Source organism: Atractosteus spatula, chromosome 9 (genome assembly GCF_055471065.1).
Source record: "Atractosteus spatula isolate fAtrSpa1 chromosome 9, fAtrSpa1.hap1, whole genome shotgun sequence".
NCBI classification, from domain to species: Eukaryota; Metazoa; Chordata; class Actinopteri; order Semionotiformes; family Lepisosteidae; genus Atractosteus; species Atractosteus spatula.
Window position 1 is genome coordinate 51,426,927 of NC_142714.1, and position 25,643 is coordinate 51,452,569.

Below are 25,643 nucleotides of genomic sequence, written 5' to 3' on the forward strand. Positions count from 1 at the left end.
GCTTTCAAAGAAACAGTGGCTGTGCCGGGTCAAATCTGCACACCAGGTGCCCAATGCCATCCGAAGTGTTTCTATTAGAGCTGTGGCAGGATTCTGCCCCAGCTTGCCTGCTATTCATCAAGGTATTTTCTGAGATCACATTTGTTTTTTCCCTCCTCTGAGCAGTATTCAAATCATGCAGAGAACACTGAAAAGGTGCCTAATCCTATTTTTTAGAAGAGCCTTTGTTCTCTGCGTGAGCAGCTTGTGCTGGGGAGGCCACAGCAGTTAGGAGAAACGCCTTGATATGTGCTGTGATAAGACCTAGATCAGATCAAGAGCTTCAAGGCACTCCTTGACCTCGGATTGCTTATTCGTCTGGGTTAGCTGTTTGATTCTATTCCTGCTTTAGAGACTCATGTGTGCATCTGTGCATTAGTACTGCACTGTTGTACCAGGCTGACATAACCTGACTCCAGTGTGATGCAAGCTTGAGAGTACCACACCTACAAATTTCAAAAATACAAAAAGGGATTAATGTCATTCACTGCAGGGAAAGACACCCAATTAATGTGTAGCAGCCCATCCTGTTGGTGAGCGCTTAGGTGCAGGAGAGTGCTGTACGTGGGGCACTCCCACATGCACTGGGCTGTAAAGACAGGTACAGTAAACCCACCCAGGCTCACAGAGGACGGCCTGCACAGGGTGCACTGCTGAGACACTGCATCGGCTCCTGTCATCTACTGAATGTGCCGTCTTCTGTCTCTCTCACCTCCAGGTGGCGCTAAAAGTGGGAGCATGCCACAGGACAGCTTTTGCCGAAAATGCCTTCGAGGGGTCTACAGCTGCCACTGGAGAAGCCGAAGTCAGAATAACCACAGGGTCAGTAACACGGCAGGGTTTCTGGAGAACTGGATAAGAATCAGACCTTTGCAGCTGTGAAGCCTGTCCACTGTGCTCTACCCTGAAGCCTTCTTTCCAATAATAATAATTCATTTTAAGAGAAAACTTAAAATACCAATTAAATGACACAGAGCATTTGTCATGACTAATATATTACCATTTGACAGACTTTTGTCCTGAAATTGAGTAATGAATTGATGTTCATTGCAAGTTTTCTTTCTTTTAATAAGTACAGCATTCCAGAGTTCAGCCCTGTGCATTTTTGGCAGTCAGTTGTGACAGAACAATTAGAAGGCTGAGAATCTGGAAAAGAGAGGAGGAGGGATTCCTGCATTCTGGCAGGGTACTCCTAAGAGACAAGTAGTAGCAGGGAGCTGGGTGTTCTGACATGACTGATCTGCTCTTTCTGCTTCTCTCTTGCTGGAGGGGATGGGGTGGGGGGGGGGGGGGGGCAGCTATCTGCTGCTCCATCTGATACTTTTGAGACCCACAAAATAAGAGGGCGAAACCAGACTTGAAGCAGGAGCTGGCAGGACTCCAGCAGCACCTCTCCACCATTGCCTGAGCCGGCGCACAGCTGCATGGGATCTCTCCTTCAGGGGAGAAGAGGAATGTTTTTATGGGTGGAGATGTGGGGGGGGGAGTCAGCCTTACAGGCTTTTTCTCTTAAGAATGAAACTTAAGAATAAAAATCCGTTAATCTTCTAGCCTGGTGTCTGTTTCCTCCTCCCAAGAGGTGCTCCGAGGCTAAGGGTGGCTGGAGGTCTAGGGCTTATTTCTGTGATGATGAGGAATTCGCCAAAGACAGGTTTTTCTGCTGCTCTGTTCACCCTGGGACAGCTGGGCTTTCTGTGGGGCTGCTGAGCTGCTCAGAGACCAGGCCATTTTTTTTAATCCCCTCAGCACAAGCCTAGAACTTGACATCCCAAATAAACAAAATAAAAAGCAGTCTGCGCCCCCTTGTTAAAATCATTTTGACCTGAAAGAGGAAACTTTTCCAAAAACAGTGTCAAATTCTAAATTAGCACCTTTGCATTAAATTGTTAGCGGAGGGGTGAAGACGTGATCGTCAGACTCCTGGAAGATTTGAATTGCACTCTGCAGCATCTCTTGCTATCTCACCAGGGTTTAGAGTGAGCGTGGTGGCACATGTTGACCGTGGTCTGTGCCTTCTCTGCCCCTTGTCCTCCTGGCCTCTGACGCCCGTGATGTCTTTGCAGTGTTCCTGCTGCTGGTTCTTCTTCCTGGCCCTTGCATGCCTGCTCAAAGCCGGCTGGATCTATGTGTGCTGGGCAGCTATCAATGACCGGGACGATGTCAACTGGTGAGTGTGCTGTCTGCTCCCACTGTGCAGCCTGTCACAGCGTCACAGGTCCGAGCTGTCAGTAACCAGACTCCAGCTCTTCCTGGTCGCTGATCCAGAACATCTTTCCAAAATGAATAATTCAGTTTTGGGTCGGTGTGTTCAGTTTGTACCAATGATCTGGTTCACAGTTCAATCCGGAGAGGAGGTCACTGATCAGCGGTCTGCCAGAACCTTTGTTGCGAGGTTGTGAGTGCGTGTCCTCTGTATCTGATGTGTTTGATCTCCTGCAGGAAGGCGTTCAGTCTGCTGAGGTTCAGGTGGGTGAACTGGTTCATCGTGGTGGTGATCATGTCCTCGGTGCTGGTCAGCTACAGCTGCCTCCTGCTGGTAAGACACACCGTGAGCCGGTGACAGGAGGCATTGTGACACCAGGACCCACACATCTGGACACAAGCTTACAGCTGTTTTTCCATAAATGAAAGACTTTGTAAAGAAATCATCCAGAAACAAGTAATTTAAGAGTTTGCAAGCAAGCAAAGGAGCTCATGGCAGGATACACCCAGGACTTAACGTTGGTTCATGTCAGGGCACACACACTCACACCTGGGCACTTTCTCCAGAAGCTAATTAATCTACCAGTATGTCTTTGGATTGTGGGAGGAAACCAGAGCGCCTGGAGAAAACTGATACAGACAAAGGGAAAACATACATACCCCACAGAGAGTTCCTCACTCTTGAGCACAGGCAGATAGCACCCTAGGTCCAGAACCCATGGCCCCAGTGCTGCAAGGCAGCAATGCTAACCACTGCGCCACAGTGCCACCCTGTTCCTTGGCCTGCAAAAAATCATGACCTGTGTGGCTGTGTTGCCACCTAGTGGAAGGTGACTGGAATGGAAAAGTAGTCTCTTAAGACTCCTCAAACCTTTCTATTGTTCCACGTGTCGTTAAAGTGAAGTGATTGTTTATTATTTTCAGATTTGATGTTGCAGTATGAACACTAAGACACAGAAATCTCTTCTGTGTAGTCGTAAGGATCTGTTGCCGTGATGCCCCAGTTTAAACGTCTTCATGATTGAATCTGCAGGTGTTTGCACTGTTCCAAGTGGCACTGAGGGAACCTCTGAATTTGCATTGGACTCACAAGGTATTTATGTAACTTAAGGTTGTGATCAGGGAACTAAATATCACAAAAGATGCTTTTTTAAGATCAATCGTGTGACATTGTCAGGCCGGCCTGATCGCTCTGTTCTGCCCTGCAGGTGCTGCTGCTTCTGGCTGTGCTGATCATTGCTGCAGGGGTTGCTGGGATATGCCTTGAATGGAAAGAAGAATGGGTCACAGTCTTCATGTCGCTGCAGGTAAGGGGAAGAGCAGTCACAGAGGCACGTCAGAAAGAACAGAGTTACTGAAGTTGCTGACACTGAGAAGAAAGTGAAGGGATGGAGGTGGAAACTGCTCATGATGTCATGGAAGGCAAGAGTGTGCGTGGGACTCGTTCCACTGACGTCACCCAAGAGGCGGGAGTGCCTTTGCATCAGTTCTGCTGTAGTAGTTACAGTAGGAGTGATGCATGCAGTGGTTGGCAGCATCTCTGTGCTCTCTCCAGATGACGGGACCCTTCCTCCAGATAGGTGGGGTGGTTTCAGTGTCCCTCCTGGGATGGTTTGTCTTCCAGAGATTCTTCATGGCCAGGAGAGCAGGTGAGCATCACAAGAATACTCAGTATTCATATAGACTCAGTCTCTCGGTGCAGTGCTGCCACCTACTGTCAGGCGGTGGTCAGTGCTGAGGTATTACTGTACCTTCAGTCTCCAGGGTTGTCATCCTCCTGGTTTACCTGGTGGTGGGGGCAGCGGTGTTCCTCTCTCCTCTCTTGATCTCTTCACCTTGCTTCCTGGAAAAACATCATCTCCCCCCAAAACCAGCTCTGATCGGACACAGGGGAGCGCCCACGGTGAGTGAGAGAACCTCTTGATTCTTTTAAACCCGCACACACAGTACACAATGAGTCTACTGCACGGCCATCTTTACTTGTGCTTACTATCTGACCTATCTAATTAAGCAAGGAAGGTTCCTGTAATTCATTGGAAGGTGCAGAGTTCTATCATGGCTGGGAGTGGAAGTGCTCAGGGTGACCGCCCCTGAATGAAGGATCAAATGAAGTTTGATCAAAGCTGTGGCAGTCTCTAGCAGTAGGAAAGGGTGGCACTGCTTCCAAGAACCTTTGCTGAACTGCAAGAGAGCCATTCAGGCCCGTGAGGTTCTTATTCATTAAAAGAAATATAAAAAACGTGATGGTGTTTCTCAAGCAATGACAAGTACCATAACCAATATCTTTGCTAAAGATCCCTGCCACATCTGTGACATGGGAGAACATACTGGCTGACTGCTCCCTTCATTGATAAACAGGGGTGTCCAGGAGAGTCAGTGTGTCTGCGGGTTTTCTAAGTCTGTTTAAACAGCAGCACCTGAGGAGTTTTGGGAGAAGCTGTTAAACTGGTCCAATCAGTCTCATAATGAGCAGTTTTACATTGTTGAAAGCCGAGTTGCAATTAAAACCTAGGGACACACCAGTCCTCCAGGAGCAGGATTGGACACTCCTGGCATAAGACCTCTACAGTTTCTTGTGCATGATAAAGCCGGAACACAGGTCTCTGGGATCAGTCTAGAGAGGACCATCCAGACCCTTTTGCTAAATCTCAATTATTTACATCTTCTGCAAGACAGTTGATGTTGCAGAACTACTTGTAGATAGGTGTATAAACCACACATCAAGTGTATTTGCAGCAGTAATTAATTTTAAAAATAAAATTAATCTTCTGGGTAAAATTGTCTAAACAGACATCTGACTTTTTACCAGCTTGCGTTCGTCAAAGACATTTCTTATTATTTACGTCTCATTATTTTTTACTGATTTTGACTGTTTTTTTTATATCAGGCCTGAACAGCCCAGACCTTTTCAGGAACTTCTGAGTAAATCTTACTTTCATGGTTACCGGCATTTAAAACCAGCAGTGTTTACATTCTTTTCAAATGCCTTATTTCTATTTCCAATTACTTCCTTTCTATTTTTTTTATCAGCACTGTACATGACTGTGTCTTACAAATTCCATGACAGCTTTTGCAAAGAGAGATAAAAACTTTTCTCTTTTTGCTTTGCGCCAGCATGGTGCACATTCTGTGCACCTTTTCACCTAGAACATTCAGGGCCGGATTTTGGTGTCCGTAGGCCTCGGGCACTTTCACTACCAAATGTGCAGAAAGAGGGGGAAACGCCAATTGAATGACGTCAATTGACATGATGCACTTTAAAGTCTTCTAATGCTAAATCACGTGATTGATGGAGCAAGCCGGGCAACCATCACTTCCACACTTCTAGTTTCTAGAACAGCCGCTGGAGAGCGTATGATTATGGATTTGGAGCACCTAGAGTCGATCGCAAGCATGTTGTTTCAGCTCGTTTTTCGTCAGTCACTAGTTTTTCCCTCCTTTGTAGGCCCTAAAAATTTCATAGGCCCTAGGCACTGTGCCTGCAGTGCCTAATGGGAGATCAGGCACTGATAACATTTATTCAGGAGTGTCAGGAGCATTCAAGAGGGAATCTGATTGCTGTGTGGACGTTAGCACAGGTGGGAGGCCCAGGTGCTGCTGTGTGTGTGTCCTCTCTCTGTCTCTCTGAACGGTGCTCCTGTGTGCTGTCCCCCCAGCTGTCTCCGGAGAACACCATGCTGTCCTTCAGGAGGAGTCTGGAGTGTGACGTCATAGCCTTCGAGACAGACGTGATCATCAGGTGAGGCAGAGGAAGGTGTAAGCCAGACTGCACACAGCAAGAACTCAAGAGCAACAGCCCGGACTGCCTGAAACGTTTAGTTTAGAATAGTTAAACACAGGAGGAGCTCATTGGCCCAACTAACCCATTTGGCAATAGATAATCCAAGGATCTGTTCACTTAGCTTCTGATCCCAATTTGAGCATTCACCCCTTTAACAGAGGGTATCAGTGAGATAATTTACTTGTTTTTTTCCTAACATAAAGAAAGGTTTCGATTTGAGATGAAAAGTTTTTGAACCTCATGTCAGCACTCAGAGAATGCATTTCCCATAGCTCTCTCTGCTTCTGTGACCGTGTGACTCCATCCCTCTTTTTTAATTCTCAGTCAGAATGGAATTCCTTTCCTGATGCACGATGACAAATCCCTCCGAAGGACTACAGATGTGTCAGAGAAATTCCCTGGGCGGGTTGAAAACGCAAGCCACACCTTCACGTGGGAAGAGCTCAAGACACTCAATGCTGGAGACTGGTTCCTCAATGTGAGTGCACAAGCCCTTTGACGGAGGCACTGAGTACAGTGTTCCTGTCTGGCTGCATTAAAGAAAATTCCCTTTTGCAGAAAATGTACATTTCATTCTAACGCAAGTGTTTTACAGCCCTTGTGTATTAAAAATCTGTGTCCTGCTGTACTATTACAAGATTGCAGGACAGATTGATGCTGTATGCTATTTGCTCACACCTCAGTCGAATCTGCCCTCCCCAGCTGGCTGTGTGGAACTTGTCCTGTTACCTAGTTAACATCACTCAGGTAGTGTGGAGAAGGTGGATATAGATTTGTACCATAAACAATAACCTGGGTTCAAGAAACAGGAGGCAAGTCATACAACACACATCCATGTGAGTCTTTTCAGACAGGTGTTGTGTTTCAGAGTGACCCCTTCCACACGGTCTCGTCGCTCTCAGAGGAGGACAAGGCAGCCATCCGAAACCAGACCATACCAGCACTCACGGAGCTGCTGGACCTGGCCAAGCAACACAATACGTCCATCATCTTTGACCTCAAAGATGACTGCGATGAGCTCAATGACACACTCCGCACTGTGCAGGCCATCCTGGATTCCAACATCCCGCAGGAACAGGTGAGCAGTCCTGATCAGTCTCTCACAACTGGTAATAAAAATGTATCTGCTTAATAAATGTCAGGGATGAGTGTGCAGAGGTCAATTTTAAACCATCCAGCGGTGAAAATATGGTTTATTTTGTTTACTGCTTTTTTCCCCTAAGCACAGTATACGAATGAACAGGTAAAGGTTTATTTCATACTGAAAGGAAAAGTAAAGAAACACAAGGTTTTGGCTGTGGAGACACCCTCTTCAGGTGTCTTGAACAGCATATGAATGAATGGTTATATGCAAAGGACATGTGAATACTTACATTTAAGAGACCGTTCGGGTCCAGCTGAGAGTTTCTTGATAATCCTAATAGTTCTTTTATTTCTGTTTAAGTAAAGACTCCAGCAAATCAGCTGAAATGCACTGTGAATACATATCAGTGAAAAGTTACCATCCAGATGTGCACCATGCAGAGCACATGGAGGAGCTCTTACAGGGGGCGGTGATGGTCTCTCCGTACAGGTGCTGTGGTTGCCGTCTCGGTACAGGAAACTTGTGAAGATGAAGGCCCCAGATTTTAAGCATGTCTATGCTAATAAATCCTTGATGGAGGATGACGGAGGAGACCAGCTGAACCTCAAATACAGCAGCCTGACCCCCGCAGAGATCAGGTGGGTTTGAGCACTGGGGGCCGGTGCCTGGTGCAGGTTGGACACACGCTCCCTGAGCCTGGGCTGGGGGAGGTCTCCTTTAGCTCATGCAGCTGGTTCCCTGCTGTGTTACGCCGGAGACCCAGGTTCACGCCCCAGGTGTTGCAGGACAAACGGGTGGGGTGGAGCGGCGAGGGCACGAGCCCGCGCGGAACCGCGATGGTCACACTTGCGGAGAGCCGCCATGGCTCCAGGGTTTCCCAAAGTGAGCTGGCGCGTGACTGGCGTCTGTGTTGGTTGCCGGCAGGGATCTGAGGCGGGGAAACGTGTCGGTCAACCTGTACGTGGTGAACGAGTCCTGGCTCTTCTCTCTCCTCTGGTGCTCGGGGGTGACCTCCGTCACCACTAACACCTGCCGCCACTTCAAGAACATGACACAGCCCGCCTGGATCCTCGTGAGTACTGCCACACACCCCCTTCCACACCCCTCGCTGACGTCAGCGAACAGTGCTCGTGCAGCATCATGGACTTCTTCTTTAGCAGAAAGGAGATACTCACTGCATACCCCACCCTGGTGCATGAGTTGATATCAAGCATTAAAACCCCAGTTCCACTTTATATCTGACTGCATGATAGGACAGATGTACTTTTAAAAATGATCTGGGCTGGTTTGAAGGAATTTTCTTTTGTTAGCATTTCTATGAGCTTGGGCACAGTTTTGAGGTTTCCATTTTTTTAAGATCACTTTATTGGCATTTCTTGTATTAAGAATTTGTCTTTTCACATACCCCAGCTTGCTCTCCATGAGACACACAGACAGGGAGGGAAGCTTGGGGTCAGAGCGCAGGGTCAGCCATTTATATGGCGCCCCTGGAGCAGTTGGGGTTAAGGGTTTTGCCCAATGGATAGGATTCCTCTGCCGGCCGCGGGATTCGAACCGGCAGCCTTCCAGCCACAGGCACAGACTCTCACAACCCTTTGGGTCAAATACAAAAGCTGGAGGAAACTCAGTTTACGGTTAAAGAATTTGTAGATGTGGTTTCCACAGTAGACTGATGGCCAGCCTCTGTGTGCTCGTGTTTTCAGGCTCCCAATACTTACACTATGCTCTGGATTACCGTGGACTCCGTCTTCCTGCTTGTCATCCTGGGCCTGTTCCTGCTACAGAGGTGAGTCCCAGAGAGGCTTGGCTTTTTAAAATCTGCGGCCCTGTGCTTCGGTCTGATGGGCTGACACCTGTCAATTAAGAAAACCATCGATCTCTAATGAGACACTCACTGAGCCCAGGCTGAGCTCTGTGTTCCTGGCGCTGGGAATCTGAGCCGGGGTTACTAGCTCTCCCAGTCTGGACTGGGTTGGGATTAGCCAGTCAGGACACTCCAGTTTCCAGTGATCAGCAACACCACTGAATTCCTGAAGGCCTGTGGCTTGCGATATTGCATACTGCATTATGATAGGGGAGATATTTTATTAATGTTTACTATAAACATTTCACAAAATGTTTGTGTAGGTGTTATCAATGATCATAAGGCATTGCAAAATTGACATGCATCCTAATCTTACTGTAGTGGTGCCTCACTGAGAGAAAGGTCTGCTATTATTATTAAAAGCTTTTTGACCTTTTGCTGTCTGTGGGTCCAGTATTGGTTTACAAGTGCAACCTGACCGATCTGTTTTCTGTCTCTGTTTTTAAACCAGGCGGCGTTTCACTCGTGGGACTGGTGAGTACGCTTCACTACCATTTCACATACAGAAGGAGTGAAGAACAGCAGACCAGAGACACAGAAACTGTGCTGTACTGCCTGGGTCAAGAGCTTGCTGAAGGAGGGGATTTCTCTTCTGTCATCTGTGAATCTGAGCATATCTGACAATGAGGAGACTGTAAGCTCAGTGCCTTCTCTTCACTGGTAACAATAACACCAGGTTCAACATAAACTGTATGCTTTCTCACAGGTTTCCTGTAAACTGTGTTTGGGCAGACAAACCTGATTATTCTGTTTAAGATTTTTACACGAAAAACAAACAAAAAAAAGGTTTATCTTACTCTGAAAAAATCATGTCGGTTTACTCCTTTTATGTTGGAGTTTTTTAGACTTTTATGTTACAGTTTTTTAAGAGGACAAAGGTCCTGCTGGAACACTACTGCAGTAAATGGGATATTTGCATGGATCTGGACATGGGCTGTCGAGGGTAAACAAGAGAATCCCCTGCAGTGTCTGTTAAAGCCACTTGAACACTTTGCTTGTTTGTAAGGAACAATGCTGGGAAAAGAAACCCTGGTGGCAATGCGATGGAACAATGTGTCACAAGTCAGAGATGTAGCCAGCATGCAAGTGGAGTGCACTGAGTTGCAGCAAGGAGGAGACACTCAAATGCTCTGTATCCGTTTCTCCACAGAGAGCGAGGAGCACAGAAACGGGTACTCAGTATGGAATGAGCAAGAACTGGACACCTTCTTGTGAAAGCTGGGCCGACGACAGTCTGGTTCTGGGTTCTACCTCTGGGACTATCTAGGATTCTCTCTTAAGCATCATGCACTTTCTGGGGAAGGAAGGCACAGCTCTCTCATTTGGGGAAGGTGACATCTTCTATGGTGGCTTCCTAAGTGTCCGGGCCACTGGGGGCTGCCTCTCTACTGAAGTCTGTTTTTTGGGGGTACACGGGTCTGGGGTGACTGTGAATGTCTTCTCTAATGGATAGAAGGTTTCATTGCAAATGCACTGGTGTGGGTTGATTGTCTGTCCTTCAAGCACTGAAACCATGGAGCAGAATGATGGCGGGGATGTGCATTTTGGGTGATTAGAAAGCCTGCTTAGGCTTTGCACTGTCATTATTTCAAACAGAAACACATGAGAAAGGACTAACATTTCAGGTTTATTCTGGAAACAGATTCCATTTGCATCAGAACAGGAATCAATGTGAAATTTCCTCAGAAAGCTTTTTTTAACAAGCAGAACTTAAAGGAGTGTGGTGAGAGCTGTATATGAACCACATTCACCTAGCACAGACATTTCAAGTGGACATGTGTCAAATTCTTTATTTCACTTAAGTCCTCCTGTCAGGATAATGGTCAGACATTTAAGGATACTGAAATGTGTGTGTATTTCAGCAGATAAATTGTTTTATGACCTTTGTACAGAAATGGACTTCTTAAAGTGGTTTTCTACAAAATATATTTTTCCAATTAATGTATCAGTAATTTCATTTTTAATTCATGATGTAGCAAATTCAATTTTTCAGAGAATGGATTTAAAATGCATCCATTGCTAGGAAATGAGCCCATGACTTGTTTACTGCTGAAACACCACTTAACCAGTACTGCACTTTCTACAGTGATCTTCTCAGGGACAGCGTGGCGTGATGCACACAATGGTAAATGAGGGAGACACAATACGTGTCACGTGTTGTGAAGTCTTCAAAGATTGTCTTGAGCCCCATTTAACATATGACCTTCTTAACGACACTTTCTGTGGGTGTGACATAACATAAGGCATTTTGGCCCCAGATGCAACCAAAAAATGTATCCACAAAAATGGACAAATGTTTACTGGTTGCTTATTTGCATAAAGTGATTTGTTCCGTGTTTGTAACTGTGTTAGTTTAGTATTCAGCGGTTTGTTCATGTTAATTTCAATGTGGTCGCTCTTTTGATGTTTCTTGGTAGACAGGATCCAGTATGTATTTTGAGCTTTTAGGGTATATAATTATTTTTTGGAGGAACATTTGATATATCACTGACATTTAACAGTATATTTTTTAAAAGACACAATATTTTTTTACATATTTGGTGCCTTCCTTAACTACCAGCACTCTACCTGTGTATAGATATTATTGTGAAGTCTGTATTATGTTTTGCTTATATACTGTGAAACACTGGGCTGTTCTTGGGCTTTTTCCTCCTTCCTGCTGTCCCTGCGTTCACTGCGAGCCACTCACTGTCCCCGGGCACAAGTCAGATGCGAGCGTCTTCATGCACCGCAGTGCCTCTTTGTGTGCTGTCTCCCCCTCAGATTACCTGTCCAACTAGGACCCCCTGTGGCTGCATGAAAAGCCCTCAGCACTCTGGTGTTCAGTACTCCACAGCCAGAGTGTCTTCACTGGCAGCAGTGCTGGTCAGCCTGGTCCAGGTGTTCCCCCTGGGCCTCGGAATGCAGCAGGTTTTCTGCAACCTTAAAATCCGACACCTGGAAGATGGGCTAACTTGGACCAGTGAAGCCCGACTCCTGCCCAGCGAGAGCAGGTGGGCCCTGGTCTTGCCCATCGCATGCTGTGCATGTGTGCTGAGCAGAGCCTCCCTGTGCCCCCGCCAGGATTTGAACCCGCTTGCTCAGGGGCTCTGGACGGAGCTGGCAATGTGTACCCAGAGCTGTCTCGGGGCAGAATTTCCGATTGCAGATGTGTGACTGAATAGTCCTGGTTTTCCGTAAACGGTTCAATATCCGTCTTCTGTATTGTGATTTTTCTCTCCTTCATGGCAACACACTGTTTCACTGAAGCTGCGGAAAGGGTGAGAGGGATCACACAAGGGCCTTTAGGCAGTAAGCAAACATTTAGACTCCCCGGAGGCTGACCACAGCCCCACTGCAAAGCCTTTCAACGTCTCAGGCATCCTTGAAGGGTCCCTTGAAATGAGCTGGGTTCCCATCAAATGCTTGGAAACTATTTCAGACATTAACTGTTTGTTCTATGCATTCTCTGTGTGCAAAGTGTTCCTTGGGTCTGTGAAAAGGAAGTGATTATGAAATGGTTTTTTTTTTCTCAAATAAATGTTAGAAATCGAGTGTATAAAATGTTTACGGTGTTTTTTTGTCTTATAAGATCTGCCCACTCCCCAGCACCCAGAGCAGGAGATGCCTCCTCATCTTCTGAGAATCCTGCTCATTTGGATTCTAGTGTCTTGATGTTCCAAGTCTAAGATTTTCTCCTTCTTAAAGGATCCACAGACGTACAGTAGCTTCTCACAACTTCACAACCATGACTAAGGACTTGGTTCCAATTCCCACAATCCTCTGTGCCGAGAAACGTCTCCTGTTTTCTGTCGTGATCGGCGCTGGGTTTATTTCCCACTTGTGTCAGGCCCCCGGGTCTGGCTTTTTCGAACCGCAGCACTGGGGAGCAATGGCGTCGACAGCACATACCCGTGGGTCACCAGGGTGTTCTGACAGTGTTTCGTGGAAGCGCGTTTCTAGGTGGCTCGTCTGCATTGTTTCCCACGTGTCATTGTCACACCGAGCAGTTTGCGCGATACAGGTGCTCCACGGGGACCAACGGATTTGATAAACAGGCTGTATGCGCTTGTTCCGCTTCCTCTCGTTTTTAACAAAAGACAGCACTGATGTACTGCGGCTCGTCACCACTAGATAGCAGCCACCGCATATTCCGTTTCTGTGCATCTGAAACTCGTTTTAGAAAGACTTTCAATTTATAACTTTGCTACAACGGCACAATACGTTCTGTGTACAAAACTGATTGTATTTCTGAGACAATCTTTCTTTGCGGGTACAACCTGAACGGTGTTTACTATATCCGAAAATGCAAATTAAAGCTGAAGGAAAAAGCTCGGTGTGAGTGAATCGTCGAGTCCTGTTTTACTCTCGCACGGACAAAGATACAGTCAGAACAATACATTTCTACAACTATTTTAAGCGAACGAGTTCTGTTTACATCTGCTTTTTGACCAGTTTTACTCTCCGGATTGAACAGCAAGGTATAGTAAATGCTGCGCTCTCCTTGTAAACATAACAGGTTCACAAACCAACCGCTACTCCTCCCTTGAAAATAGAAATTCTTCTTGTTCCCAGATCAAAAAAGAAACGTCTAATTTTACGTTCGTAGCTCTTCAACTAGCATATCCCGCAGAAGGTAAATGCGAGACACTTTGCATTTTTTTTTTGTGTGTGTGCTTTCTGCCTTTCTCATTAGGACCGCAACAGGTGGCAACGAAGCGCGGCGGTTAGCGTCTGGTCGAGTGCGTTTCCAAAACTTTACGCAGGCGGCCCCCTGGCGGTCGCTGTCCGGCGGTGCGGGGAGCTGAGGAGGCGATCTGCTGGACCCACCCTCCCCTCTCCCCTGCGTCCCAGAGCCGTTCCCACTCCGGGTTCCACACTAAGGAAGCCTCGCAGGCCGGGGGCTCGGCGGCCGCACACGGGCGCCTTCGCTCTGACACGGGGCTGATCTCTCGTCCCCGGTACAGCCGGCGTACAGCTCCAGCGCGGCGGCTGCGGCGGCGGCCACCGTGTCTCGGTCCGTCCTGGGAGGGTCAGGCAAGGAGGCAACTTCGAGAGGAAACCTTTCGCGTCGACTGCTCTTTTTTTTTAGTTTTAGGTCGCCGGCTCTTCCAAAGTTGCGAAAGGAAGTTATTAAAAAAAGTTTTGGAAAGCCCTTGAATATAACGAGTAGCAAGCTCTCCTGTCCGCCCCTTTGCCAAGTGAGGTTATATGTCATTATCAAGGTTTAGGGGTGCCGAAGAGACAACTTCACTGGGTGAAACGGTGCCTTCATCGTTACATCGCTTTCACGTCATGGTACACAAGTACGGTAAGTGTGTATGAGACGGCTGTTTTTTGTTGTTGTTGTTTTTGCTTATTGATTTTGTTAGAACTTCGAATAAAACTTCACAAATGCCGGCGAGATGGTAAAAAGGCCAGACACCTGTTCCTGAAGTAAACCTGATGGGAATGAAAACGCTAACAGCAGATGGCACTTGCGCTCAGTATTACTCAACACATTCCGAGTGCGCTGGAGCGGTTTGAAACCAGACGCTCCTTTCGCAATTCTCAAGGGAAACAGGAAGTATTTTTCCTTGGAAAGTTTCAATAATCCGCACGGTGCCAGTGCGGCGCGGTTTTACGAGAGGCCGGGAGAGGGGGGGGGTGTGGGCAGGGACGGACGCGGAGGCTGGGCGGCCGGCTTCCCCACAGGTGAGCCGCTACCTGAGGCGGGCGGCCGACACCTGCAGCACGGGGCTGGAGCGCACCGTCACGCCCCTGCGAGCATCCGGGACGCGAGCACGCACTGCGGGACTGTTATGGTTACAAAATGCCAGATGTTCTTGCCTATGAAGTGGCAAACCAGGGGACAGAGCTTTTGCATGCATCCCCTATTGTTTACCTCCCTTGCTCTGCTAATACATCCCCATATGATGAGTATTAAAACACTGTACTCGCGCTTTCACCTGCAGCTACAACTGCTACTCCCGCAGCTGCCTGTCGGAAAAAAAAATTCTACAGACTAGTGCTGCAGTCCCTACATTAGTTTAATACTGCTAATAACAGTTACTGCAACTATATCACTACTGGGCAGTGTAACAGTACTACTTCAGCTGCAGTTTAACAAAAAATGGTTTGGAATGAAGGCACTTAAGATCTGAGTCTCCGTGCACAGATCAAGGGATAGCTTTGTGCTCACCTGGAATGTTTGGTGTGGAATTTTGTCCTGTGGTGTGAATGGAGCTGCCCAGGAAAATGAGGTACATCTGTACCCAGGGGTCATAGGTCAACAAGACATGGGTAAGTGTCATGAGCTTGGGAAGCAGGGGGAATGGGGCTCACAGGTCTATTAAGGAATTAGTGCTGCTCTGCAGGAGCCATGGCTTGTGATACACCACAAGTCTAGGTTTTTTCAATATTAAAAGTCACTCCCTGAGAAAATCCACAGGCTGAATTTTCCACTGGAATGCTTGCCACAGAATTGGCTACAGTATACAGAATACTACCGTATGAATTATACATGTTATCTAAATAATACGTTGCTATTTTGGCTTTAAAACACTTTTTCCTAGAGATATTTAACTGATTCTGGCCCAGGCTGAAGAGTCAGTCCCAGGCAGGGAAGTGTGGACTCCCTCCCTTAACTGTGATATTGAGTTCAGTGTGTTGGGCTGCTTTGTGTAACATCCCTTAACAGCAAAGCAACACAAGGGAACCTGTGTAAGCAGTCATACACACCTGGACTACAGACCCTAAAACTGCCAGAGTATCAGACATGTTCTGATCATTGGAAGGACTTTCCCAGACCTGGTTCGTTTGGAAATGAAGTATTAAAGAATGAGCGTGTGGCTGCTGCATTGCAACCTCCGGGGCCGTGCAGTTATTTCAGCGTTCGTCTTTGACTTTGTGTGCTGCTCAGCTCCGGCGACAGAAGTGAACTCGCCCCTGAGTTCATGCAGCGCTGCCAACCTCCATTTCCAAGTTGTCCTCTTGTGGGAAACTGATAAATTATGTACCCAGTGCTTTGCACAGTGTGTCACGTTGTCGCATTTTACACCCTGAGACAGCAGATTTACTCACAAGGTTCGCTTCCTACAGAAATAAGCGTGCTGAGACCTGGGTTGGACTTATAATAAGAAACTGACACAGGTGTTTAATAATAGTTAGAATGTTGCGAGGCATGTCCTATTTTAACTAGTGACAGAGAGGTACAGAGCACTTGTTTTCTGTGTGACCTTTAGATGAATGCAGCCCTGTACATGTTTTTGGTAGCCTCTTTGCTCCACTGCTGGCCGTGTCCGTGGCTCAGGGAGACAGATGGCTGAATGACACCGGCGCGCGATGCTTCTTTTTGCCTTGCGTGACTCCTTTGTCCCCTGTCCCACAGACACTCAGAGGGCTGTGAGCCTGCTCAGGCAGTACCAGGCCAGTCTCACTGGCCCGGAGGAGCAGCCTCTGAGAGCCAGCGTGGGCAAAGTCACCGCCATCTTCGGCAGCCAGCTGTTCCAGGCCCTTCTGGGTAAGCCTGTGTCTTGTCCGTCTCCTTCGCTGGTGAATAGGTAGATGAGCATCAGACGTACAGCTTTTGAACACGAGAGCCACAACATTCCCGCAGGCACATGCATGTGCTGTATCGCCCGTCCACCTTGTGGCTGATCCGACCACCTCATCCAGCCGCTCCTTGACAGAGACAGAGCTGCACACACTCCCTCAGCCCTCTGTGGAGAGAGGCTCCCGCTGTCCTCGGGTTTAAACGCACTGCCCTGTAGTCTCCACATGAAGAAATTTGTCAATGAGCTTCAGGAATCTGAATACTTGAAACAGGTCCCCTCATGTTCTTCGCTATTCAAGACAGAAAATGTTGCGCTATTCTAGCCTGTCAGGGTAGGGCATTCATTGATGTATCTGGTGGCTTTTCTCTGGTCTGACTCCAGAACAGAAATAAACTTTTTTGTTACGTGGTGTCCAAAACTGTACACAGTATCCCAATTGAGCTCTTAGTGGTGCGTGATACAAATTTAACACAGCATCCTTTGATGTGAATTCTGCACTGTTAATACACATCCTAATCTCTGTTAAACTTTTATGGCTTCCCCTCTAAGACGTTTGTTTCTAAGACAAATGATAACGGCTTAAAGACTTTAAGCCTTTTTCATAGACAGCATCTTGTAGCTCAGTGTTTTTTTCTCCCTGTGTGTAATATTCTGTACTTCTCTGCATGAAATACCCATGGCCAGCGTTTGCTCAAACACAATTTGTCTGTCTCTTCTATTTTCCTTTGTCGATCCTGTACTATTTTCTCATCCTCCTGATTTGATACCATCTGTGACTTGACAAGTTTACTACCTGTATCAGAATTTAGATAGATAGCTGGTCTATTGATATATTATTTGATATGTAAGAACATACAATATGTAGCTGTGAATGCCTATGGGACTCCACTGATGACACTCAAGTACAATCTTGATAATTAAGCTTTATATTTCTGCTCTTTAACAAGAATAATTGAAAAAATAAATAAATGCTAATCATTGGTTTTACCAATAAAATATTCACAAGGCTCATCAAATGTTAAAATATGTGGTACTATGCGGTTACCTGCCATACCAATACTTTACGTATATTTGATATTGACTTACTGGGCATTAGCTCACAACACTGATCATTCACAAACCTATCTTTTTATGTTTTTATGAAATATTGATACATGTAAAAAGTGTGTTTTGCAAAGTGTATGATCCTTTTGCCTGTCACGTAACGACCCCCACCCTCTCTCTCTGACACAGTACAGTAGTGCCCCGCCCCACTGTCCCCAGACCCTGTCTTCTGCAGTGAGAGAATTTCATTCCTCACTTCGGGAACAGCAGGAACCTCCCTATCAGCGAAAAAGTGATTTTTTTTAAGTGCAAAGAAACTCTAATGAATGCTTTGCTTAAACTTTCCCTCATTATTTTAAAAAGGGAAAGAGAGAGTTCAGGTTCTCCCCATTCCAGTAATAAGCCTTTGGGAGAGCACTGCAGAATTCCTTGCTCTTACATGATTAACGGCTCAATAATAAAACAAAGATAAGCTGAAACTCGTACTAATGCATTATTAATGAGTAATAAATTATCCCATAAATAGCTCCTGCGTGGTGCAGTGCAGTCATTACCTGCCTCTTTGTGCCCAGCACTAACTGCAAGTTAGACATCTCACTCGCAGGGCTCCCTGGGTGTTGGAGCAATCAAGCACAAACTCGCAGCAGCGCCGCGGCTCACATCGAAAGAGCGCCCCTTACCTGGAGAGTTCCCCCCCATCGCTGGCCCTTCTCCGTACCCTGCCTCGCCAGATTGCTCCATTACTCTGACTTGTTTTTTGTGTTCCCGCTAACGTTGCAAAGTTTATCGGACTGTGTGGTGTTGACGAGAGATCCACAGTCTCCCCCCCCCCCACTTCTCAAAGTGGAAAGATTGACTTGGCCCTCTTAATGCTTTAACCTTCCCCCTGGAATCTTGACTCAATCGTGCGAAACACAGAGGCCTGCACACCCTGCCCCCTGCCCTTAGTTCAGTCACTTCACGGGAAGGTCATTAAAACTGGCTGAGCGCCGTTTGTTTAATGTGGGTCACTGTCAGTGCAATAGGGAGCTTTATTATTGCTCAGGTTCCGCGTGTCGGTCTGCGCTTCTTGTTGTGTCGTCTAATTCCCTCGTTATCCACATCTGTACGGGCGCTGGTAGCGCTTCCTCCACAGCTGCGGGTGTGAGGAGATGGGAAGGGGTCACTGGCATGCCTCGTTATCGAACTCTTCTCTGTTGTCACGGCTTTCGCCTTGGCATCGTATTAACACGCTGCCACCGGTGCTAGTGAACAAAATAATCTAAAATGCCAGTTCTAATGTGGCAGGGTACTACCGTGGGCGTTGTTAGCAAAACAGTAAGCCGTGTACCATTGCGGTTGTTTTCAGTCCAAAATACAGACAGTGCTATCTGTCGCAACGCACTTTTTGTGTTGCCAAGAAAACAAACCAGTGCCATTAAGAAATGCTTGAACTGTCTGGTTGATTACCATGCCACTGACCGAATGCTTGTTGCCTTTGGCACCGCCATTGCGCTGCCTTTAGCGACAGAGAAGGTGCAGGAGCCCAGCCTGTTCCCATTGCGATGGCAGCGTTGCCATGGCAGATTGTGTGGCGAGGAGGCATCCTACCCAGGCTGACGTTGGTGTGACTGTGCAGTGTGCCAGCCATGCCCTCCTCCCTCACAGGAGGTTGTTATTGCACAGATAGAGCTAATTACATTGTGCTCAGTCTCGGCGGTGAGATCCTGCAGCTGGGCACTGCCTGCACAGGCAGACAGATAAAGGTGATTTGTTTAACCCTCTTAGGCACTTTCAGCCTGCTCGTCCTGCGAGCCAGCCGCTGCGCAGGGAGCAGGGGGAGGGGCGGCACATGAGCCTTGCACATCATCAGCCGATGGCGTAACTTTCACCTGCACACTTTCATCCAAACATTGTAGAGCTGGCATCGGGAAGCAAGGGCAAAGAGCTCCCATCGGGCTGGGCTGCTCCCTCTCGCCAGTTCTAGCCTCTCTGCATGTGCAAATGCAGTTGCCGCTGTGCTGAGCCAGAGGTGTTTGTGATGCTGTTGACACCAGGTTTAGCAGTAAATTATCTCAACAGAAGGAATTGTTTGAAAAAAGCTGCGGCAGGACCGTACTGTTCGTCAGCAGGTCTTTCTCAGACTTCTGAGTCTTGTTGTCCTGCATTTCTTTGTATAAAATCCCCCGTTTCCATAAGCGAGCTGGCATCTTTCTGGGCCCGGGTTGTGCCAGTATGGGTTTGTGTTTGCTTTATAGCAGTTTGTTCTGCCTGGCCCTGGGTTGTTTTTTTCAGGAAAAGAGGACTAAAGCTTATTTGGATTCTCAGCATTCCACAGACAGCCGAGATATCAGCAGAGGAATGTGTTGGAGTGCTGGGGGATGAGCCTGTGGTATTCTACAAGGGATGTCTTCAGATTGCAGCAGCCTAGCAAGGCCGGCCCGGTCAGTCCTGGGGTGGCAGGCCTGCAGGAAAAGCCAGGTCGCTGCTGCATGTGGTGCTGGCGGACCAGTAGGTGTCGCTCTTCCTTCTGGACCTCAGTTTCCAAACTAACACCGCAGTACAGTGAGCAGGGACACTGTGCTGCTGGGGGAGCTGTCCCTGGACACCTTGGAGGTGGCTGAAATGGGTCCCCTCCTACTTGTCAAGTGCTTTGGGTTCCCTGGTGGAAAAGCAGTGTAGACAGTATATGCGTGGAGTTCTTATCATTAGGACAGGTTAAGGCAGCGTCACTCTTTCCCCTGCAGCCTTCAGGATCACTAATTCTCCACTAGGAGGCGCTTCAGCATGGGAATCTTGCTTTTGTCTAGTGGTCGATCACGGGGAGTGGAAGTTAGTCTGTGGACAGAAATTAACTTTAAATGTGGCACAGATTGCTTGACAGTGATGTCTTCAATTCTTAACAATACAGACACAGTATGTGCTTGAGAAGTGGTCCATCGTGTTCATTTCGTTTTGGAGTCAAGTTCAGTGACGCGCTCTTGGGATGTGTTGTGGGGGCATGAGAAGAGGAGGGGGCTGGAGAGGAGATCTGGAGAGTGCACAGTAGATGGGGATTCTTCTTCCTCCTGCTTTGACATTTCAGACTGCCAGTGCTGCTGTCTGACGTCTGTGACTCATGGAGCCTGCTCTGCACTAGATTGCAGGAGCAAGACAAAAGGGAATCAGAGACGCCAGGCAGGGCGGTAGACAGGGCTCAGGCTGAGCTCGCCTGCAGTCGGCTCTGCTGCCTGCTGTACGAGACAGTTCAATTAAAACGTTCAGGATCCCAGGCAGGGCATGTAAACAATGTGGGTAAATAATGAGAAAATCTAACTCTGAATTGACCTGCCCAGCTGACCTGACCCTTTTCCCTGTTTTCGGCGTGCCCGGGCCGGTGCTGGGAGAACCCGCGACGGCCGCTGGACCGAGCTGGGTCTCGAGGGGCCTGAGCGAGGGCGGGCCTGGACAGCGCCGCCTGCATGGTTGAGCAATCTGGAACAAAGGTCGCCTTCGACACAGTCTCATCCGCTGGGCCGCACACGCGGGGGGGCTGGGGATGGGAAAGAGCACTCCCAGCGGGGGCTCGGGGGGGGGATTACTGGAATGTGCGTCTTTCAGAAAGCCCCCGGTAATGACATTGTCCAGCGCAAGCCCTGGTTTCAGCTGGTTGAACAGTAGTTCTTCAACCCCTGCGAGTAAAAAAATAAAAAATAAAAGTAAAGACCTTTTGCTATGTACAATGACAACCTGATCATAAAAACTGGATCAATTCGGCCCTTCCAGGCTGTTCAAATCAAATCAAAATTGATAAAATCAAAGTTTTTTTTATCAAATGCACAGCGTGCAGCAGTAGCTGAACAGAGAAATCCCAGCCAGTCTTTTCTTGATAGAAGGCCGGTATATCAGCTTCTCCTACGTGGCTGTGGAGCTTGTTCCAGACTCCCACCGCCCTCTTTGTAAAGAGCTGTCTCCTGTTCTCAGTGCTTGGTGCACTTCCACGCAGTTTCTTCTGGCTTGTGTTTCACTGCAGATTTTGTAGACGTTTGCCAGGTTGGCTGTGTCGGTGATTTGGAAGATTTAGAATACTTGTATCAGATTCCTTTCTCGTCTCCGAGACTGAAAAGATTCATTTTTTAGTCTGGCAGGATGGGACATTCTTTTAAACTCGGGAATGTTTCTGATTTGCTGTGTGCTGGGGCTGCAGTGCTTCACCAAGTGGGGACTGAAGTTGGGCCTTTGGAATGCTGTGGTGTGGAAAGAACTACATAAATGCAAGGAATCATATTCAGCGTTATTTACAAAAAATCTTTTGGGCTTTGGGACTGTGCAGTTCCAGAGCATTTTACTATGTGTTACTTTCTTTAACTGGTCTTAAGAAGCCCTAAAACTCTGTTTTGTCTTTGCACTGGCAAGGAAGCAATGGAGACCTAAAGATTCAAGAGAAACCAAGGAACAAATGAAGAGCTAACTACATGTAACACAGAGGCACAGAATGTGACGAAGCTGATGAGCTCTTCAGTGACTGCATGCTCTGTTAGGCGTGCGCACACACACACACACACACACACACACACACACACACACTGGAGCGAGCTGGAGCGAGAGAGGGGCCCAGTCTCGGGCCGCTCGGTGCTCGAGCTGCAGGACGAGAGGAAAATGAATGAGATAAGGCTCTCTTGAGCTGCAAACCCGAGAGGCAGGCGCATGTCATATTCCTTTCAAGCACTGACCGACCGCCCCAATCGCCCCGCGGCTGCATTGAGGGATATGGCCATCAGGCCAGCGGCTCGCCCGTCTGTTTGGCCCTTCCCTCCCGACGTGCATTGTATCGGTGCAGATGATCGCACGGGAAAGTTTTCACTGGAAACTCACCTCGCAGTGCAGCCAGCGGAGGAACAGAGACCAGGAGCACCTGCGGGGGCTTCAGAGTGAAGGGTGTGGGGCAACTTTCTGTCCCCCGGTCAGCAATTGTCCCGCACATTATGGTCGGAAACTACTGTGGTTTGTTTGCAGGAGCTTTGAAGAAGGGAATTTAAACAAAATCTTTTGTGTCTGAATGTGGTTTTCCCTGAATGTGCCCATGTTATTTAGGAGAGAAGTGATTGTAGTACAGGGTCAAAGAGGCCCAATACACATTGAAACAAGCGCCTGTAACACACACACACACACACACACACACACACACACACACACACACACACACACACAGAATGTGCTGAGGCAAATGAGGCGTGCTCATGGACTGTAAATACAGGACACACGAGCATGCTCTCAGTCCTCTTTAACATACACGCCCAGACGCGCATGCAAACCGGATGCAAAAATATATTTGCTCAAGGTGGAAGTGAACAGACTTTCTCCACTATTATGCGCTTGATGTTCCAGATCATTTAACTGAGGAAGAAAGCTGAAATCCATGTGCATTATTTCCAAATGGTTTTATAAAAAAAAAAGAAAACTGCAGACCAAAATTCCCCCTGTCCCTGGGAGGTGGGGGGAGGGGGGGGCTCCTTACTTTCCCTTGTGGTGTCTGTTTTCCTTCGGCCCGACGGACATCAGAAATCTGCCCACACATCTCCACACACCCACGCACTCACAAACACACTGGCGCGCACCCACTCTCACGGACACGCTGTTAGACACATACACACACAGGCAGCAAGATGACTCACCCCCACCCCCACTCCCACAGCACAGCAGAGCAGTGGGATTAACACAGCTCCCCCCCCCCCCCCCACTATGTCTTTCCCTGAACCCTCCGTTCCTTTATCTCCAGTTCACTCAAAGCGCTCGCTGACAGGACGCGGATGCTACTGTCTTACGCGAGCCGAGCCTGGCTTGTTTTCCCCACTGTGCACTGCTGCTGTGGAACAGGGGCCTCTGTGTGCCGCTGCCAGTGACATCCGAGAGGCGTTGCGCTGGGCGCGGTCGCCAGACCCCCTCCATGACTGAGGCACGGGGGGCTGCGTGGGCACAGAGGCGGGGAAACAGGCCGAGGGGATAAACTGAGAGAGGCAGCAATTACTGGGCAGAGGGGCTGAAGGGCTGGGTACTGACCAGCTCAGTGACTTACCAAGTACCAGGAGGACTGATGGTCTCTGTGGCCAGGGAGGCAGGCTGACCTGGAGCTCTCTGAGGGGCCGGCAGTGCTCACTATCTTATTGATCACAGCTGGAGGCTGGAGGCCGGAGAAGAATAGAGACTGCTTCTGCTGTGGCTCAGAGGTTATAGATGAAGCAATTTAGAGTTGGCCGGTGGGCTATGAGTGATAAACTGGCTTCCACAGTCCATAATTTGGCTCTGAGGGTTTGCTGGAAGGTGCTCGGTGACTGCAAAAGTCGGACAAACAAGTGCCAAGTGGTAACTCTTATTTTCCATCTTGAGCCACTTTTAAGAAAAGACGCATTTAAAATAGGACTGCAACAGAATCGTTTATTTGCTTATTAGCATGGTTGTCTTTGATGTTTACTTCAGTGCATTAGCCTCATGCGTGTGATGGGATCTGCACCCAGCAGATGGCGATAAAGCACAGAAAACAGGAAAGGGCTTGAGCCTGCCCAGAGCATGGAGTTCTTTCTGGGTTTGTCAAACGCTGCCAGCGCTGCTGTTCCTCAGATTCCAAACTGCGCAAGCATCTAGGTTTAAATCATTTTAAAGCAAGACATGTATGTCTGAAGACAACAGAGTGGATTGTTGCCGTTATTAACTTGTTAAGTCTAGAAGCCGTTTTGAGCATGATATATCTGACCTTCACATTTTGATGTGATGTCATTACAGCTACCTTCCACAGTCAGTTTATGACTGTTAAGTGCTGCTGTGTCTCTAGGATCTTCTGGGGTCAGAAAGCAGCTGAGGACCCCTGAGACCCAGCAGGGGCAGTAGACGGGGAGTCTGGGAGTTGTGTCCAGGTCTGATGGTGGGGTGTGTATCTGTACAGATATTCAAGAGTGCTATGAGGTGACCTTGAGTCTGAACGCTGTGCCACATGAGCCGGAGACTACTGCCAGTGCGTCGAGCCTGCAAGAAGACTGGGAGGTAAGAGCTGTGCTTCCCACACTCCATTACTATACAGTATAAGCCAATGTCCACTCTATTATTTGACTGGCGATATTATTCGACACATCGTATCAATGTGATAGAGAAATAATTATCTCTTCTGTAGCATCACAATGAGATTTAACACATTGTTGCTCATTAAACATTGTCCTATACAATTCTAGTTTTATTCCAAAACTAGGGAAAGGAAGAGGTGGGAGGGGTAAAGTAGTGATGCTGTAAGTGTTGGCCTCCCCCCTGTCAAGCAAAGAACATGCAAGGAAGAGACAGACCAGCGCCAGAGTGTCGGCAGGAGGGGTTGTGGGATATTGGCGGTGTTCTTCACTCTCTGTGCTGGACTCGGGCTGTAAGCTTCACTCCCTCAACAGGGAATTAGTCCTCCTCAGTGCAGCGTCTTTCAGCTGTCTCATGAAGAGTTCTTCCCCATGTAACACGGCAGCCCGTAAACCCGCTTGTCTTGGAATGTCAGGTGCACGAACCTTTGCCATCCTCCTGGAGTCAAATTTTCGCCCTTGCAACGTAAAAAAACAGAAACCTGTCCAGTGATCAGCTTGACCACCGTTGGCAGCAGGTGGCGTTAATTCTGATTAGATGAAGGAGGGTGAATATATTCTTTATTTCTTCTAGCGCACATCAGTATTTCTTCATCTTTTTTTGAATTCTTTAAGTCGTGGCGGATACTCCAGGTATCGGAGCAGTATGTCTTCAAGGACCCACATGGTAGGAGGGTCTTGGACTCCGGGTTCCAGTCTCACTGTGGGACACTTCAGTGCTCCCATCTCCCCGACAGCTTCTCCTGGAGGCCTGCTCTCTCCCTGACCTCTTACATCCTCCGCCCGAGATCACAGCGTCGTCTGAGGCCGCTCCACAGCCCGAGAAGACGCCTGGGGGCGCTCGGGATGTATCGCCCGCTCTGCCTGTGGAAGGTCTTTTGCACACAGCCAGGAAAGGGACGAAGCAGTGGTAGTGCCCGCTCACGGGGGCGCACGGCGAGCACGGAGGTGGCGATGGCCCTGATTTCCAGATGTCCAGCTCCAGGCTCGGTCATGTCGTCCACCCAGGAAGAGGTCGGCGAATAAGCCCCCGATACGTCCTCAT

The 25,643-nt window shown here is 48.1% G+C and overlaps 2 protein-coding genes across 8 annotated transcripts in view; both read left to right on the top strand.

The window, feature by feature from the left end:
- The window catches only part of gdpd2 (glycerophosphodiester phosphodiesterase domain containing 2), a 29,839-nt gene extending 17,326 nt beyond the window's left edge, over positions 1-12,513 (top strand). For both annotated transcript variants that reach the window (XM_088925631.1, XM_088925632.1), the window contains exons 3-17: positions 758-861; positions 2,103-2,206; positions 2,479-2,575; positions 3,275-3,334; positions 3,450-3,548; positions 3,797-3,890; positions 3,999-4,144; positions 5,898-5,980; positions 6,347-6,500; positions 6,891-7,100; positions 7,596-7,744; positions 8,031-8,178; positions 8,810-8,892; positions 9,422-9,444; positions 10,121-12,513. In XM_088925631.1, coding sequence (XP_088781757.1) covers positions 778-861; positions 2,103-2,206; positions 2,479-2,575; positions 3,275-3,334; positions 3,450-3,548; positions 3,797-3,890; positions 3,999-4,144; positions 5,898-5,980; positions 6,347-6,500; positions 6,891-7,100; positions 7,596-7,744; positions 8,031-8,178; positions 8,810-8,892; positions 9,422-9,444; positions 10,121-10,185 — 1,599 coding nt within the window. In that variant the 5' untranslated portion in view covers positions 758-777 and the 3' untranslated portion in view covers positions 10,186-12,513. The remainder of the gene's footprint in view (positions 1-757; positions 862-2,102; positions 2,207-2,478; positions 2,576-3,274; positions 3,335-3,449; positions 3,549-3,796; positions 3,891-3,998; positions 4,145-5,897; positions 5,981-6,346; positions 6,501-6,890; positions 7,101-7,595; positions 7,745-8,030; positions 8,179-8,809; positions 8,893-9,421; positions 9,445-10,120) is intronic.
- A 1,288-nt stretch (positions 12,514-13,801) lies between these two features.
- The window catches only part of dlg3 (discs large MAGUK scaffold protein 3), an 81,398-nt gene continuing 69,556 nt past the window's right edge, over positions 13,802-25,643 (top strand). For all 6 annotated transcript variants that reach the window (XM_088924543.1, XM_088924545.1, XM_088924547.1 and 3 more), the window contains exons 1-3: positions 13,802-14,260; positions 16,319-16,450; positions 24,427-24,524. In XM_088924543.1, the coding sequence (XP_088780669.1) occupies positions 14,161-14,260; positions 16,319-16,450; positions 24,427-24,524 (330 nt within the window). In that variant the 5' untranslated portion in view covers positions 13,802-14,160. The remainder of the gene's footprint in view (positions 14,261-16,318; positions 16,451-24,426; positions 24,525-25,643) is intronic.